The sequence below is a fragment of the Diadema antillarum genome, unplaced genomic scaffold (assembly GCF_040938485.1).
Source record: "Diadema antillarum isolate AM-2024a unplaced genomic scaffold, OU_Dant_1.0 seq00000157_RagTag, whole genome shotgun sequence".
Lineage (NCBI taxonomy): Eukaryota > Metazoa > Echinodermata > Echinoidea > Diadematoida > Diadematidae > Diadema > Diadema antillarum.
The window spans coordinates 221,507-235,525 of NW_027271229.1; the positions used below are offsets into that span (position 1 = coordinate 221,507).

The 14,019-nt window shown below is 39.8% G+C and overlaps 1 protein-coding gene across 1 annotated transcript; it reads left to right on the forward strand.

Moving 5' to 3' along the window:
- The first annotated feature begins 1,763 nt into the window (after positions 1-1,763).
- Positions 1,764-13,304, forward strand: LOC139727877 (L-threonine dehydratase catabolic TdcB-like). Its single transcript, XM_071638848.1, has 7 exons — positions 1,764-2,063; positions 3,994-4,202; positions 5,285-5,481; positions 6,438-6,568; positions 8,937-9,085; positions 10,969-11,061; positions 12,964-13,304. Exons 2-7 carry the CDS (start codon positions 4,025-4,027, stop codon positions 13,209-13,211), a joined length of 996 nt encoding a protein of 331 aa, XP_071494949.1. The 5' UTR covers positions 1,764-2,063; positions 3,994-4,024; the 3' UTR covers positions 13,212-13,304.
- The last annotated feature ends 715 nt before the right edge of the window (positions 13,305-14,019 follow it).

A 14,019-nucleotide genomic window follows, 5' to 3' on the forward strand; every position in this document is an offset into this window, starting at 1 on the left:
ACTGAAAGTACATGGATGCTGCCACTCTGCCTTATACAGTGCAACACTATCTATAGTCTGCATTGCCTATAATGTACAGCTGCTTTACTTGTATTAAACTCTACATGACTGTCATGGGACTGCATGCAGAAAGAACATCTGACTTGAAATACCGGTACTGAATTTTAATGATGTCATGTGTACAGACTACACTATATAGTTTCATAATTATATAGATCTTCAAATGTACCGGTACTTTTACATGTACTTTCACAGAATCTTATTTAGAACAGACTGTGCAAACAGACTCATTTTGTTTTCACCTATCTGCTGCACTTTGAACTTTCTAGTTTTCAGTCCAGTGATCGACTTTGATACTTCTTCACATAATATATTTTATACATGCCTATGGCAGCAACAGTGAATGGAAGGAGAACTTCCACCAGTGTTACATTTACATAGATTTTAGTTTATTTTGGAATACAGTAATTTCTTGCCTGATGTTGAAGGTGGAGATCTATTTATACAGGATTATTTTTTGTGTAATAGAAAGCAGCCGAGTGAATTATTTTCTTCTGGTACAATGATTTTGGCTAAATTTTAGAAAACATGTGCCAGTGTTTGTTAGAGAAGAATGTATCAATCCCAGAAATGAAGTCTGCATAGAGGTAAACATTGTTTATCCCAAAGCCTGCATATAACATAAATATATTATATTACTGTACTACATGTGTACCTAACTCGGTATATAATTTTTTTTTTTGTATGGTGGTTGTGTAACCATTAAAAATATGGAATGCACCAAATCTATAACTGTATTGCCTTTTTATGCCTGATATTGTATTGCCCTGTGTGCGGTGCTGTGACTAGTACTAATATGCCTTTGATTTGGCATACTGTAAAATGAGGAATGCTCGCATGCATTTTAATTTTGTGAATTTCGCGAGAGCTTCGATTCGCGAAATTAAAATGCATGTGAAAGTTATTGTCTACACTATACTCATTGAATGCTAGAGGCCACTCGTGAAAATTTCATGCCGCGAAAAAGGCCGTCGGCTCCAATCTTTTGACATTTCATGCCGCGAAAATATTGTTTCACAGTATTACAGCAAATACAACAAAAATATTGTGTTTTACAGTATTACAGCAAATACATTTTCCTTTCCATCGAGTGTGTCTGATCTTTCCATTTCATTGCTTGCAACTCTGACATACTATAGCAATGGAATATGAAGGATGATTCCAATATTGGAAACTGCAAGGCTTAAATTTCGTTCCACTAACAATTTCCGAAAAAAGAGTGTTGTGTACAATAGTGTTGAAAAAGCACAATTTTGTTGGATGCTGTAACATACTGGTACATGTAAGATGCAGTGTCTGAAAAGATTCTTTGTAATACAGTTGTATAATTAACAAGTGAAGAGAAGGATAAAGTAATGTTATTTGGAGACAGAAAGAAGAAGAAAGAAATGAAGGGAGGAAGGAAGGAAGTGTGGAAAAGAAATGTTTATAGATTCATGGAGATGAAATAGAGTGAAGGGGGGGGGGAGAAAACAGACGGGATGTTATAGGGTATGAAATGAATGTGTAGTACATGTAGTCAACACATGGCCTTGAACAATATTGGCACAATGTGTCTTTATTCGTACAGCACTGGTTGTCGCAACAAGGGGGTTCCCCCAGTCTGTGGTAATCATGTGACCCAAGTCACCTGACAAAGACAATGAATGGGGCGTATCACTGAGAGCACGCAACTTTTTACACGACGTGCATGATCAACATCGATATTCCAGTCTGGCTAGCACTCAAGCGGAGACTCGATGCGTCTTGCAGCGGCAGCAGAGGCCCAATGCAGGGGCAAGCTAGTACACAACTAGCTAGACACTCACTTGGGCTAGAGTACTTGCGGCCGCCCAGGGCATGTGACGGGGAGCCAGGATCAAGCATTCAAAGAGCTCAGATAGAGTGCTGCTGATGGCGAGAAAATGACGCATCGACATTGTGCGCGTGGTAACTGACATTATCAACATAAAGGAAAAGGAGAAGAAGAGAGGAAAGTCTATTTCGCAATTTTTGACTTGAGCGTAAGCTTTTTGTGTTTTGCAATTTGTGTCAAAAATGAACTTTTTTTCGGTTGCTTGTTCGTTTGAAATTCTCATTTGCGTAGCGTATAGTTACTAGAATTCTTAATACTACTGGACGTTGTTTAATTGGTACACTAGCTGTCAAAATCCTTGATGCCATGATCGTAACTGCGACAGCCGCCACACGCAGTCTCCGGGGCTACCATGATCGCAGGGCTGCCAATATTGGAAACTACATGTAGCAGTAGTTGAGAGTGAGACTAGGTCAATGCTATCCATAATTTAGGAGTCAAAATGAGTGAGATCAATAGAAATGCATGCAAATGATCGAAATTGAGTTTTAGAGTGAGAAATGACCAAAATGAGTGAGTCTCGCAACGTGAGAGTTGGTAGACAGAAAGATCCGTCTGTCCGGAGGACTCTTTTATATTTTGCCATTAACGCTGTCCTCCGTAGACAGACGGAAGGTTGCAGTACCCATTGCTGTGTGGATGTTCTTAACCACTGTCTCTATGGAAAATTGGGTGAGGTACCTCACCCTTCTCGATTGCGTCTAATTCACGGCCCTAGGTCGGCAAATTTAAGCTTGTATGGTGAATTTATTTTTTTAAGAATACGTTACACTCACCAGATTCATGAATAATCCAACATTTTAGGAGAATTTTCAACGTAAAACACAGCCTGTCGCGTCGTCACATTCAAACTGCAGAAACATACACTATGAATCTATTAGCCAATCACATGCGAGGTACTTTCTACGTGTTTGTTTTACTAAAACACGTACCTCGCATGTGATTGGCTTAGCGATTGTTATAGATTCAAAATGGCGACTTACTGCTCGCGAACGGCGATGTTGCGATATCGATAAAATTTCTGCATTATAACCGAGGTTATGTGAGTATTTCGATTGCACAATGTGAGAAATTTATCCCAAATATTGCTGCATAATGTGTCATGTCATGTCATACTTGTTTGAATGTAAAAAAGCTGTCTGAAATTTGGTTTATCGTAACGTTTGATCTGTGCGCGACTGCTCCACACAGGAGCCGCAATCATTGACTTCGGTCTGTATACGGAGGGGATCCGTGAAGCCAGACGCAGTCTCCGCGGAACATTCCCCGACGGACAGATACAGACCGATCTTTCGGTCAAGAGAGTTGGCAGCCCTGCATGATCGGCTTTCATGGATGAGAGTACGTATACATCTTGTCTCTGTTGCCATTGCATCTTTTCCATGAATTATGTCAATTAATAATGCCACAAATAGTAGATGATTGGTAGCCAATTGAAGTGTTTGACATATTTTCACCTGATGAACTTTTATTCATTCCTCATCATTTTAATGACTAAATGTTCATCAGACCTATACCAAGTCTTGCACATTTTTAGATTCGAGCATGGTCCCTCATGCCCGCATGGGTCTTTTTCGTGCTTATGACTAACAAGCTTAACTAGAAAAACATGGATTTTCACCGACCAAAATATGGGACAACCCTTTTTTCTCTCATTTTCAGAAGAAGAAGTTTTTGTTTTGCTTTTTGTTTTTGTGTCCACCAGTTCTTACAATTGCAACTTTCTTTTCAAATCTATTTCATGTTCCTTCCTATGGGAGGTTGGAAACATTGATCCCTCTAACCCCCTCCGGCCTCCTCCCAAATGTTCTAGCCCTTCTGCATGTAGCACTGTTCTCTGACCTTTAATAGTCGGGCTGCTCACAAACCCATTTTTCTACTGGTCCAACTGTCTGTTATAGTACTTATAGACAAGTACGGTAGGTATCCAGTTTGTTTCTATCTAGAATAGTTTTACTGGTCCAATCCTGAAAAAAATTACTGCTCCCACAGTGATTAAATCACTCGTCTTTGACCGTCCGACCATTGCCAGGGTGCAGTACTGCCTTAACTTCAATTCATGTGTTTGTACTCGACAGCACGTGGATGAGGTGAGTTGGGGGCTTCACCATGTACAATCCAAATGCACCCCTTGCCAACCTGGATGATCTCAAGGAGGCCTACAAGGTCGTCCAAGAGTGCTCCTTCTGCGTCCGGACTCCCATGGTGCACCACGCTCAGGATTGGCTGCGACTTACGAGGCCATTATGTGACTTGTCGCTCAAGCTGGAAAACACACAGCCAACAGGTACACACTGTCACACAGGGGATTTGTTCCTCATCACTTAATGTGGGAGTAATTTATTGATACAGTTATCAGTAGTATGCTTAGAATCATTTTCTTTTTCAGTTTATTGGATGTTGGTCCCAATTAAATCCAACTCAGCAACGGTCACTTTGAAACCCATACCCTGGTATTTTATTACAATTTATCTCATGTAGGCCCAAAAAACATACTAAGTTCATAAGAAATAGGCCTTTACAGTGTATATCATGGAACTGGACTTCATGATACACCAGTTTCTCCACAATGGAAGTGATTTAAGTTGCAGCCTGTTTGGTTACATTACTGAGGAAGTTTGAAATCACTTTATTGAGAATATCGAGTTGATGTCACATTTTCAAAGAGGAGATTCCTATCTTGATAAAGATTCCATTTTATAAGTACGGTATAACTCATGACATTATGGTTGTAAATGGATGGGAAGAAAAAAACCCCACAAGAAACAAAGAACAAGAACACATGTTGGTATGAAGCTTTTGTGATGTAAAGAGGCTTTGAAATAAAGAATTAAAGATCTATTCTAGTGCATTTAGTCACCCTTTATTCAGTAAGTGGGGGAAAAAAAAGAACTCGAAGCTTGTGGCAACTGCTGTGAAAAGATTACACAAAAAAGTCTCAGACTTGATAGACCGATTAGCAAGATTTTCATGTCAAAATATAATGGTTACTGCTTACTCTAATGAAAAGTAATGTTTTTATGTACACTTTTAAATAGCTCATGAACAGAAAACAGACAACCAACATGAGATGGAAATGAAAGTTGGTCTATGAAGACTCTGCTTCTATGTACACATTGTACATGGATCTATGCTTTCCAAACTCTGAGGTCCGATATGAAATAAACAGATACATTCATATTATATGAAAAAAACCTAAAACCCAAACCAAGTTTTTAACAATGATGTCAGATGTATCATATGTCATGTTGAAGCTACATTTTATCTGAGAAACCAGGAGAAAAAGAAAATCTGCAGGGAAGAAAAAGCAGGAAGCATGATTTGAAAACCAAACTCATCAATATTGTTCTTGAATTATTCTGTCTACAGGATCGTTCAAGGTGCGCGGTCTGGCCAACCAACTCAAACACATTCCCCAAGATGTCGCCAATAATGAGAAGGAAGTGATCACCATGTCGGCAGGGAATTATGGGAAGGCTTTCTCATTTGCCATGCAGAAAATGGGTCTGAGGGCTCGAGTGCTGATGCCAGAGACAGCCCCAGAAGACAGGGAGAGAATCATGAAAGTGAGACTGAGAGTAGTTCCGGCTATATGAACACCAATAGATGTTTTCCATTATCACTCAGTCCTGTCTAGAGATTATCTAGACAGGACTTTAGCCACTTCCGTCTTTCATCTCTCATCCTTTTACCTACACTTGTCATTTGTGACCCGCTACAACAAAATGGTCCTAAAGTCGCGCACGGTCGAAGCCGTGAAAATCGAGTTTGAAGTCAGAGCATCGAAATTGGTCAAAACTTACGATTTTCTGAATTTGACATATCATTAGAGTCTGACATGTCTTCTATCATCTGTCGAAATTTTGAAGCAAAATGATAAAAGGAAAGACCAAAAAATAGCCATGTTTTTTTGGCGTTTCAGCGAAGCAGAATTTTGTTCGAACATTTGGAGTGAGCGCCACACATAGGCTCCGCCCCTAACAACGTCCAGAGTGATCCCATTGGTCAGTTTGCTGCTTGCCGCTAACCGAAGCGTGAAGCTCGCACACTGCCCAGTCGACTGGTGCGTGCTGGCGGGGTGCGCCATGCCCAGCCGCTTCTCCTGCCATCCTGGTCACTGATTGGTCAGTGAGGAGACCGCCGACGCTGTGTTTGAATGAGCATTTCGGGGGTTGCTAGGGCTTACCTTCTATTGTTGGGAGGTGAAAACTGACTTGCGTGTCCTTTGATCGTGATTGCGTCGCAAGGAGAACTTTTAGGGCGCTTTTCTCGAAACAGTGATTTCCCAGACGTATCGACATGCTCTCTTTTAAACATCGATATCTCCGCAGCCGATTATTTGTATATGATGTGTTATATATCAATTTAAAGCAGGAAGATTAGGGATTTGTGTCATGCAATTTTCAAATAATCGACCTCGTCCGACTTTAGGATCATTTTGTTGTAGCGGGTCACATTTGTTATTCTGGTCATTGTTTTGATAGTATTGAAGATGTATGTCTGTTTACTTGTGTCTTTTTAGGGATATGGATCGGATGTTGAGAGGATGCCTTCCCGCGAGCTCCAACCTTCAGTAGACAGATATGTGGCTATGCAAGGAATGCATTATCTACATCCATTTGATGACTACAACCTTATATGTGGGTATGGCAGGTGAGTGTTTGAGCTCTGAATAATTAACGCTTTTTACATGTACCGGTATGCTTCAAGTGTAGATTGGCACAGAAAACTTCATAGTGTTTTACATACTGTCTGAAGTCCCAGGAACAAATACCATTAGGAGAAGGGTTTTTGTTTTGTTTTGTTTTGTTTTGTTTGTCTTTTTTTGTGGGGGGGGGGGGGTGGGGGAGCTGTTTCCCATTTCACTTTCTCAGTATGTGGCCAATTGCATGTGCTTTCTTTGATGTCACACTGAAAATGTTATCACAAATGCTATGGGAAGTAAAAGATTGAATAGATTTTAAAGTTTCTCCAGATGCTTTGAATAGCCTCCTTTCAATATTGACTTTAACAATCACTGAAAGTAGAGTCACTCGCTTTTTAAATTCTTCCCTATGAGCAGTAAATGAATTTCAGAGTTATGCTTTATGATGACAGAAGTATAACATTTCCTTTTTTGTGTGTTTGATTTGTTATTATTTCTTTTTGATACACAAAGTGTACTTAGACCCCGTTTACAGTGCGGGGCTGGGCCGAGCTGCGGCCTAGCCCGGCCTCAATCTTGGGGCAGAGCCCCGCAATTTTGTCCGTTTACAGTGCCGGGTTCGGCCCGGGCTTTCAATTCACACTTTTCAATATTTTGTCGTAGTGGCACGCTGTAAACAAACCCAATTTGGTATAGTGTAATTTCTAGACCCTTTGCCAACTGGACTCCGAGGCAATGACAAAGTCGCCGTCTTTGCCGAAGGAAAAATCCTTTGCAGAACAAAACCACCTTAAAGGGACTGTACAGTACTGGTTGAGGTAGGGATTCATGTTTTGAACATTCCTAAGTGAGATAATGAAAAGCCTCTTATGAAATATGAAAGAGCATGTAATTCTAAGAAGGATTCAAAGTTTATTTGATGAAAATTGGTTTTCAAATGGCTGAGATATCCAAAAAAGTGTTAATAATAAAAGGTGACATGCCACAACTTTATTAGGATCTCTTTGTTTCACCTTGTGTTTGGATATCTCAGCCATTTCAAAACTGATTTTCATCGAATAAACTTTTGATACCCCTTAGAACTGCATCCCCCTTACATCTCATAGAGTGGTTTCTGAATGTCTCGCAAAATGTTAAAAGCTAAATCTACACCTCGACCAGAACTGTACACACCCTTTAAACTATACTAGTTTTCGACGTTGAGGCCGTTGATATCCTGAATAGCAAAATAGTACGGACAGAGGGTCTGGAAGCCAGACTAAATTTGGTTCCGCATTTGGCCCAGTTTGCGTTTACGCTGAGAAAAGGCCGAGACCACCTCCAGAGCGTGGCCAAATGCGCGGCCAATTTTGGCCCCGCATTTGGCTTTTTGGTTGTTTACACTGAAATGAAGGCCGGGCTTGGCCGCTGCCGAGCCCGGCCTTTTTACTTACTGTAAAGGGGGTCTTAGATTCCTGTAAGTGCTGCTCCAGGTAAAACTGTGAACTAATATGTTGATTTTAAAAGTTCAGGTTGTTCAGGTTTCAGTATGGCTCATGTTGTATGCTTTGGGGAATCTGCAGCGGTTACAGTAAGCCCTACATTGTAATTCTGAGATGATGTTACTCCATAGTCTTTCTTCTAACATCATTATTTTTTTTTGCACTGTGTATTGGCATGTTATTGCTATTTTGTTGTTTTTGTTATTGTTGTGTACAGGTGTTGCCACCGCTCTCTTTCTGTGTTAGCACTGTGCTTCCAAGATATTGTAGTTCCCCATGATGGAGGAAGTACAGTTGAACCTCTCGTATCCGGACAAGTCGGGACCGGGGCTCATCCGGATAAGGGATTTGGCCGGATACGGGAGACTCAATGCTTTATACATGTACATACTGTATACATACACAAGTACTGATGTAGCCCATTGTAGTACCACATGTAGTAATGTGTATACTGGAACCTTTTCATTGTTACATTTGGGGATGTTTGGGGATGTTAAAATGTCTGAAGGTAAGCAATTTGGAAGGAAATTTGATGCAATGTATGTTAATCATGTTGGAAGTAATATGTAATTCATGTGTGTTTGTGTAGGAGTTCTCAAGGAGTTGGGAAACCCCCTTTCCTCCCGTAATTATTAAGAAAAAAAAAAAAATTCATGACGAGATTGCGTCCGTATAATAGAGAGATCCGGATAAAGGGAGGCCGGATCAGAGAGAGGTTCAACTGTACTGAACATAGCATTCTAGCTTTCAAGAAGGAGTTGATCAACCCTTTGTGTGCTTTGAGTGCTGCTTGGCAGAGAAAATCCCATAGCATTGTACGCTGTGTCCAATGTCCTTGACACAAGAAGGGTTAACTATCGATCCACATCCATTTCTTCCTTCACCAAATGCCCAGTGCAGGGTTTGAGATTCTAGAGGAGGTGTCGGATCCCGATGTGATTGTGGTGTGCTGCGGTGGGGGCGGGCTCTTGGCTGGCCTTGCTGCCGCTGTGAAGCTCTCTGGGAAGGCTAAAACAAGGATATACGGGGTGGAGCCTGAGCAAGGTAGAACAGCTGTGATGCTAGTTTGATATTTTGTTTTGACAGATCTATCTAGTCATTATTAACCCATTGACAATGGTTTGATTTTGCTACAACACACATTTCCCATAAACACCTGCCCGAGTGTACTCGGGACTCGTCCTCAATGGGTTAGACATTTCCATGCTGAATTCTGAAATGCCTATAAACTTAAAATGCAGTCCACCAGATTCCTGTATGGAACGGGTTACTCTACTTCTTTGTTTTTTGCATTTCTTTCGGTATTTGCTATCGATGATTTGATGATTTTATTTATCAAGTGATGTATAAAGTATTTTAAAGTCACAATAAATAAGTCATATAATTTGATTTACTGGTGAAATAGATCTATCAACAGGTAAATTGATAATATGTCTAACTCATATTACGCATGGAGCTTTTTTTTGTGGGGGGGGGGGAACATTTTTGGTTGCTAAAGGTGGAACTATGCAAAGGTACATAATGTACACAAATATTTGTGCTTGTCATATGAAATACTGTTTTATATTTTGATTCTGCTGAATTAAAATAAAAAGAAAATTCATCTTACCCAGCATTTTCCAATTTCCAATTTTTCAATACTATTTACTTTCTAGGCCTATCTATGAACAAGGTTCCATCATGGTTAATCTTTGATAGATCTAAAATGTACAGAGTGTACAGGGGTGGATCCAGGAATTTCCAAAAGAGGGGGCGCGTTAACAAAATTAAAGGGGGGGGGGGGGCGCGCACCCCTCCCCCATTTTTTTTCTTTTTATTTCTTTTGTTTCAACAAAAATGGGGGGGGGGGGGGGTGCACCTGGTGCGGTCCTCCCTGGATCCGCCACTGCTGTAGGGGGCAGACTCAGACAGAAACAAAGGACAGAATCAAGAGATGAACTGAGAAAAAAAATAATCTTGACCATATTCAGCATATTTGCCAATTGACTTGAAGTTCTATGTACGTTTTGATCATGGCAGATGAGTAAACATGGGACATGCAATAGCGCCCTCTCTTAATCATAGGTCGGTTTACATTTAATATACAACTGTTTGTTTTTGTTTTGTTTTTTATTCTTCTGCCACCCAGCTTGCTGTATGTACCAGAGTAGGCAGTATTTTAAAGTCACAATAAATAAGTCATATAATTTGATTTACTGGTGAAATAGATCTATCAACAGGTAAATTGATAATATGTCTAACTCATATTACGCATGGAGCTTTTTTTTTGTGGGGGGGGGGGGAACATTTTTGGTTGCTAAAGGTGGAACTATGCAAAGGTACATAATGTACACAAATATTTGTGCTTGTCATATGAAATACTGTTTTATATTTTGATTCTGCTGAATTAAAATAAAAAGAAAATTCATCTTACCCAGCATTTTCCAATTTCCAATTTTTCAATACTATTTACTTTCTAGGCCTATCTATGAACAAGGTTCCATCATGGTTAATCTTTGATAGATCTAAAATGTACAGAGTGTACAGGGGTGGATCCAGGAATTTCCAAAAGAGGGGGCGCGTTAACAAAATTAAAGGGGGGGGGGGGCGCGCACCCCTCCCCCATTTTTTTTCTTTTTATTTCTTTTGTTTCAACAAAAATGGGGGGGGGGTGCACCTGGTGCGGTCCTCCCTGGATCCGCCACTGCTGTAGGGGGCAGACTCAGACAGAAACAAAGGACAGAATCAAGAGATGAACTGAGAAAAAAAATAATCTTGACCATATTCAGCATATTTGCCAATTGACTTGAAGTTCTATGTACGTTTTGATCATGGCAGATGAGTAAACATGGGACATGCAATAGCGCCCTCTCTTAATCATAGGTCGGTTTACATTTAATATACAACTGTTTGTTTTTGTTTTGTTTTTTTATTCTTCTGCCACCCAGCTTGCTGTATGTACCAGAGTAGGCAAGCCGGTCATCCAGTAGAGGACCCCACAGTACATTCCGTTGCCTCAGGTCTTGCCCCACCCTTTGCTGGTAAGTGAAAGATTTATGCAGTATTTTTTTTTAATCATATGTGACCCTGCATCACAAAACCAACAAAAAGGCACCTGACATGGATTTTTAGTTAAGGGTAGATTCTGAAAGAGCAGACTCTAAGCTTTTAGATGATGTAAAGGTCATTTGAAATGGACTCTCCTAACCTACAATGTATCTTAATATTGGAAAGAAAACACACACTCTGGAAAAGTGTGAACTGCGAAAAGAGGCTCTGAAGTACAGTGTCTATTCAAGCACTTAATCTTTTCCAAGCCATGCTAGCTAACTTTCCCATTCATGTTATGATCCCAAATTAAAGAATACTTTAGAAGGAGAATAGTTCTTTCAGAAAATATGAAAAACTCAAGATTGACTGTGTTGACCTATTTCACCTTTTATGAGTCCTCACGTAAAATCAAGGGATGCAACTTTTTGTCTGTTTTATGGTGCACGGTCACATATGAAGAAGATGAAAATGTGTACAATTTCTTTATGGTATGGGGTATCATCAGCCAGGGGTTGATTTTTAAATGATGATGATGATATACACCGCTTTATTTAAATGCATTATTGACCATTTGCAGATGACACAAAAACCCAGCTTCAGTGCTCCAAAACAGTTCTAAAATTTGAATTAGGGAAGGAAACAACCAATGTAAATATTTTGATCAGTATAGATGAGAACAATAGTTTTAATACAAATGTTTCTAGACTGAACTGTCTACAGTTGTAGTTTATTGAGAAAAACAGTGATATCTCTATGTTTTAGGCTTAACAGCGAAATTTTTTGCATGGTAGGATGCTTTGTGATACAACTGACGTACACGTATGCATCAAGTGTGATATCTCGAACATGTATTAATCATTCATAAATCACTGCCCCCGTGGTAAACAGTACCTTTAAGAAATATTATCAACAAAGGCAAAACCAAAGGCTAATTACTGTTCTTAATTCTAGGCTTGCATGCAATGATTTGATAGCTCCTCCCCCCCAAAAAAAAGCAAAACAAAACACAAAAACACACAAACAAAAACAACAAACAACAAACAACTAGTAATAAAACACATGCGCACCTATGAGAATGACAAATCTTAAAGTTGATAGGTGATTCTTTCACAGAGAAGCTATAGTTCGTGCAAGTGAACGTTCATTCAGGTGCCTTTTTTTTTAAACCAGTGACATCATCTTTACCTGTTGCATGACGTGAGAAGAAGCTTTATAGCATTCCATCATACAATTGTACATAGCACTAGTCACATTGGAACTACACATACGCATTAAATTTTTGTTTGTTCAGTCTGACAAGATGCAGCCATCAAGTACAAAATTTTGTTTAACATTGATGAGTGTATCTAAGTCCACCAGTTGAAATACATCTGTGCATCATTATTATGATCTTCTGGTTTCATAAAGATACGAACATGGTGAAATTAAAGTGTATCAAATACCACCAAACCTTGCAGTCCAAGCAAAAAGTTCCCCCCCCCCCCCAAAAAAAAAAAAAAAGAAAAAAAAAAGAAAAAAGAAAAAAGAAAAAATGACATAAGTGACCTTGCCTCTATTATGTACCAGAAAATATGAACTGAAATAATATTATGAAATATGTACCATCGATCAATGCTTATCAACGGAGCATCTTAGTGATGACTTGAATGTAGACAGTTAACTAGCTCAGAAATCCCAATGGCAGTCAGCCAGTTACATTGCAGAAATGTGGCTCAGACTGTTTAAAAGAATGATACCTGTGACCATCATTTGCTTGATTGCATACATTTTATTCATATGTTTATTTATTTACTTATTTTTCATTGATTTCATTTAGTAATCTATGTATTTACTTATTTATATGTTTATTTATTTATTCATTTATGTATCAATTTATTTGTTTTGCTGTTCAGGTTCAAACACATTCCGTCATGTTCAAGCCTTTGTGGAGGACATTTTATTGCTAACAGAGGAGGAGATAATTTCTGCTGTCTCCCAGCTCTTCTATGCTGGCATAGTGGTGGAGCCTGCTGGGGCAGCGGCGCTTGCTGCCCTCGTCTCAGGGAAGGTGCCGGACGTCGAGGGGAAGAAGGTGGTAGTGGTCATCACGGGTGGCAATGTTACCCCAAAAGAGCTCTGCCAGCTGGTCAAGCCCATTTGACCAGCCATTGGGAGGATCTAGCTTGTTTGTTCCAGATGTTTATCCATCCACAGGGTCAGAGTTCAAGGATCAATATCAGAAGGCAGATAATCCAGTTGTTGGGCCTAATTGATATTGTCATTATACAGTTTGTAGCAGTGGAGCAGAATGAATGTACTTAATACATGATCCCATTACCCGATGGAAATGTGACCAGTTAGCGTACTCTGATGCCCAACTGTATGTCTGTCCCAAACAAATAGGTATCAAACCATGCAGTGAGCTTGAGATCAAGAAGAGGAAGAAGAAGAAGACAGAAAAGAATGAGAGGAGGAGGATGAGGAAGAAGAAGACAAAGAAAAGAGAAAGAAGAGGAGGAAGAATAGGAATAATAAGAAGAAGAATAGGAGGAGGAGGAGGAAGTAGTAGAAGAAGAAGAAGAAGAAGAAACTGATGGACATTGGGGGGGGGGGGGGAGTGGAGGATGGGGTTGGGACAATAGTAAGAGCAGGGAGGCTCTTTCCTTCTTTGAGGATTAAGATGTTTCCTATGAGTCTTGATTTCATTATTATTTTGCACTCTTGAATGCTTGGCAAATTATAAGACCAATTTTTTCTCAAGTTAACCTTTGTGCAGCATTGGTGGAACAGAAGAAACAGCAGGGCTGCTAGATGGCCATTTGATAATGATCACATGTTTTTATGGCGCAGCTACGTACACAAACAGGAATTAATATGGTGATGATGAATACAGTGATTGTAATCGAATGTGATTGCAATAGCAATTATGGTAATGTTTATTGGGCTACTGCCACTACGTGTAAGTTGTC

Excerpts from the sequence above, each read along its gene's own strand:
- LOC139727877 (XM_071638848.1), top strand. The coding sequence starts at position 4,025 with ATGTACAATCCAAATGCACCCCTTGCCAACCTGGATGATCTCAAGGAG. Across the intron at positions 4,203-5,284 it reads GGAAAACACACAGCCAACAG|GATCGTTCAAGGTGCGCGGT; the intron begins GTACACACTGTC and ends TTCTGTCTACAG. Across the intron at positions 5,482-6,437 it reads ACAGGGAGAGAATCATGAAA|GGATATGGATCGGATGTTGA; the intron begins GTGAGACTGAGA and ends GTGTCTTTTTAG.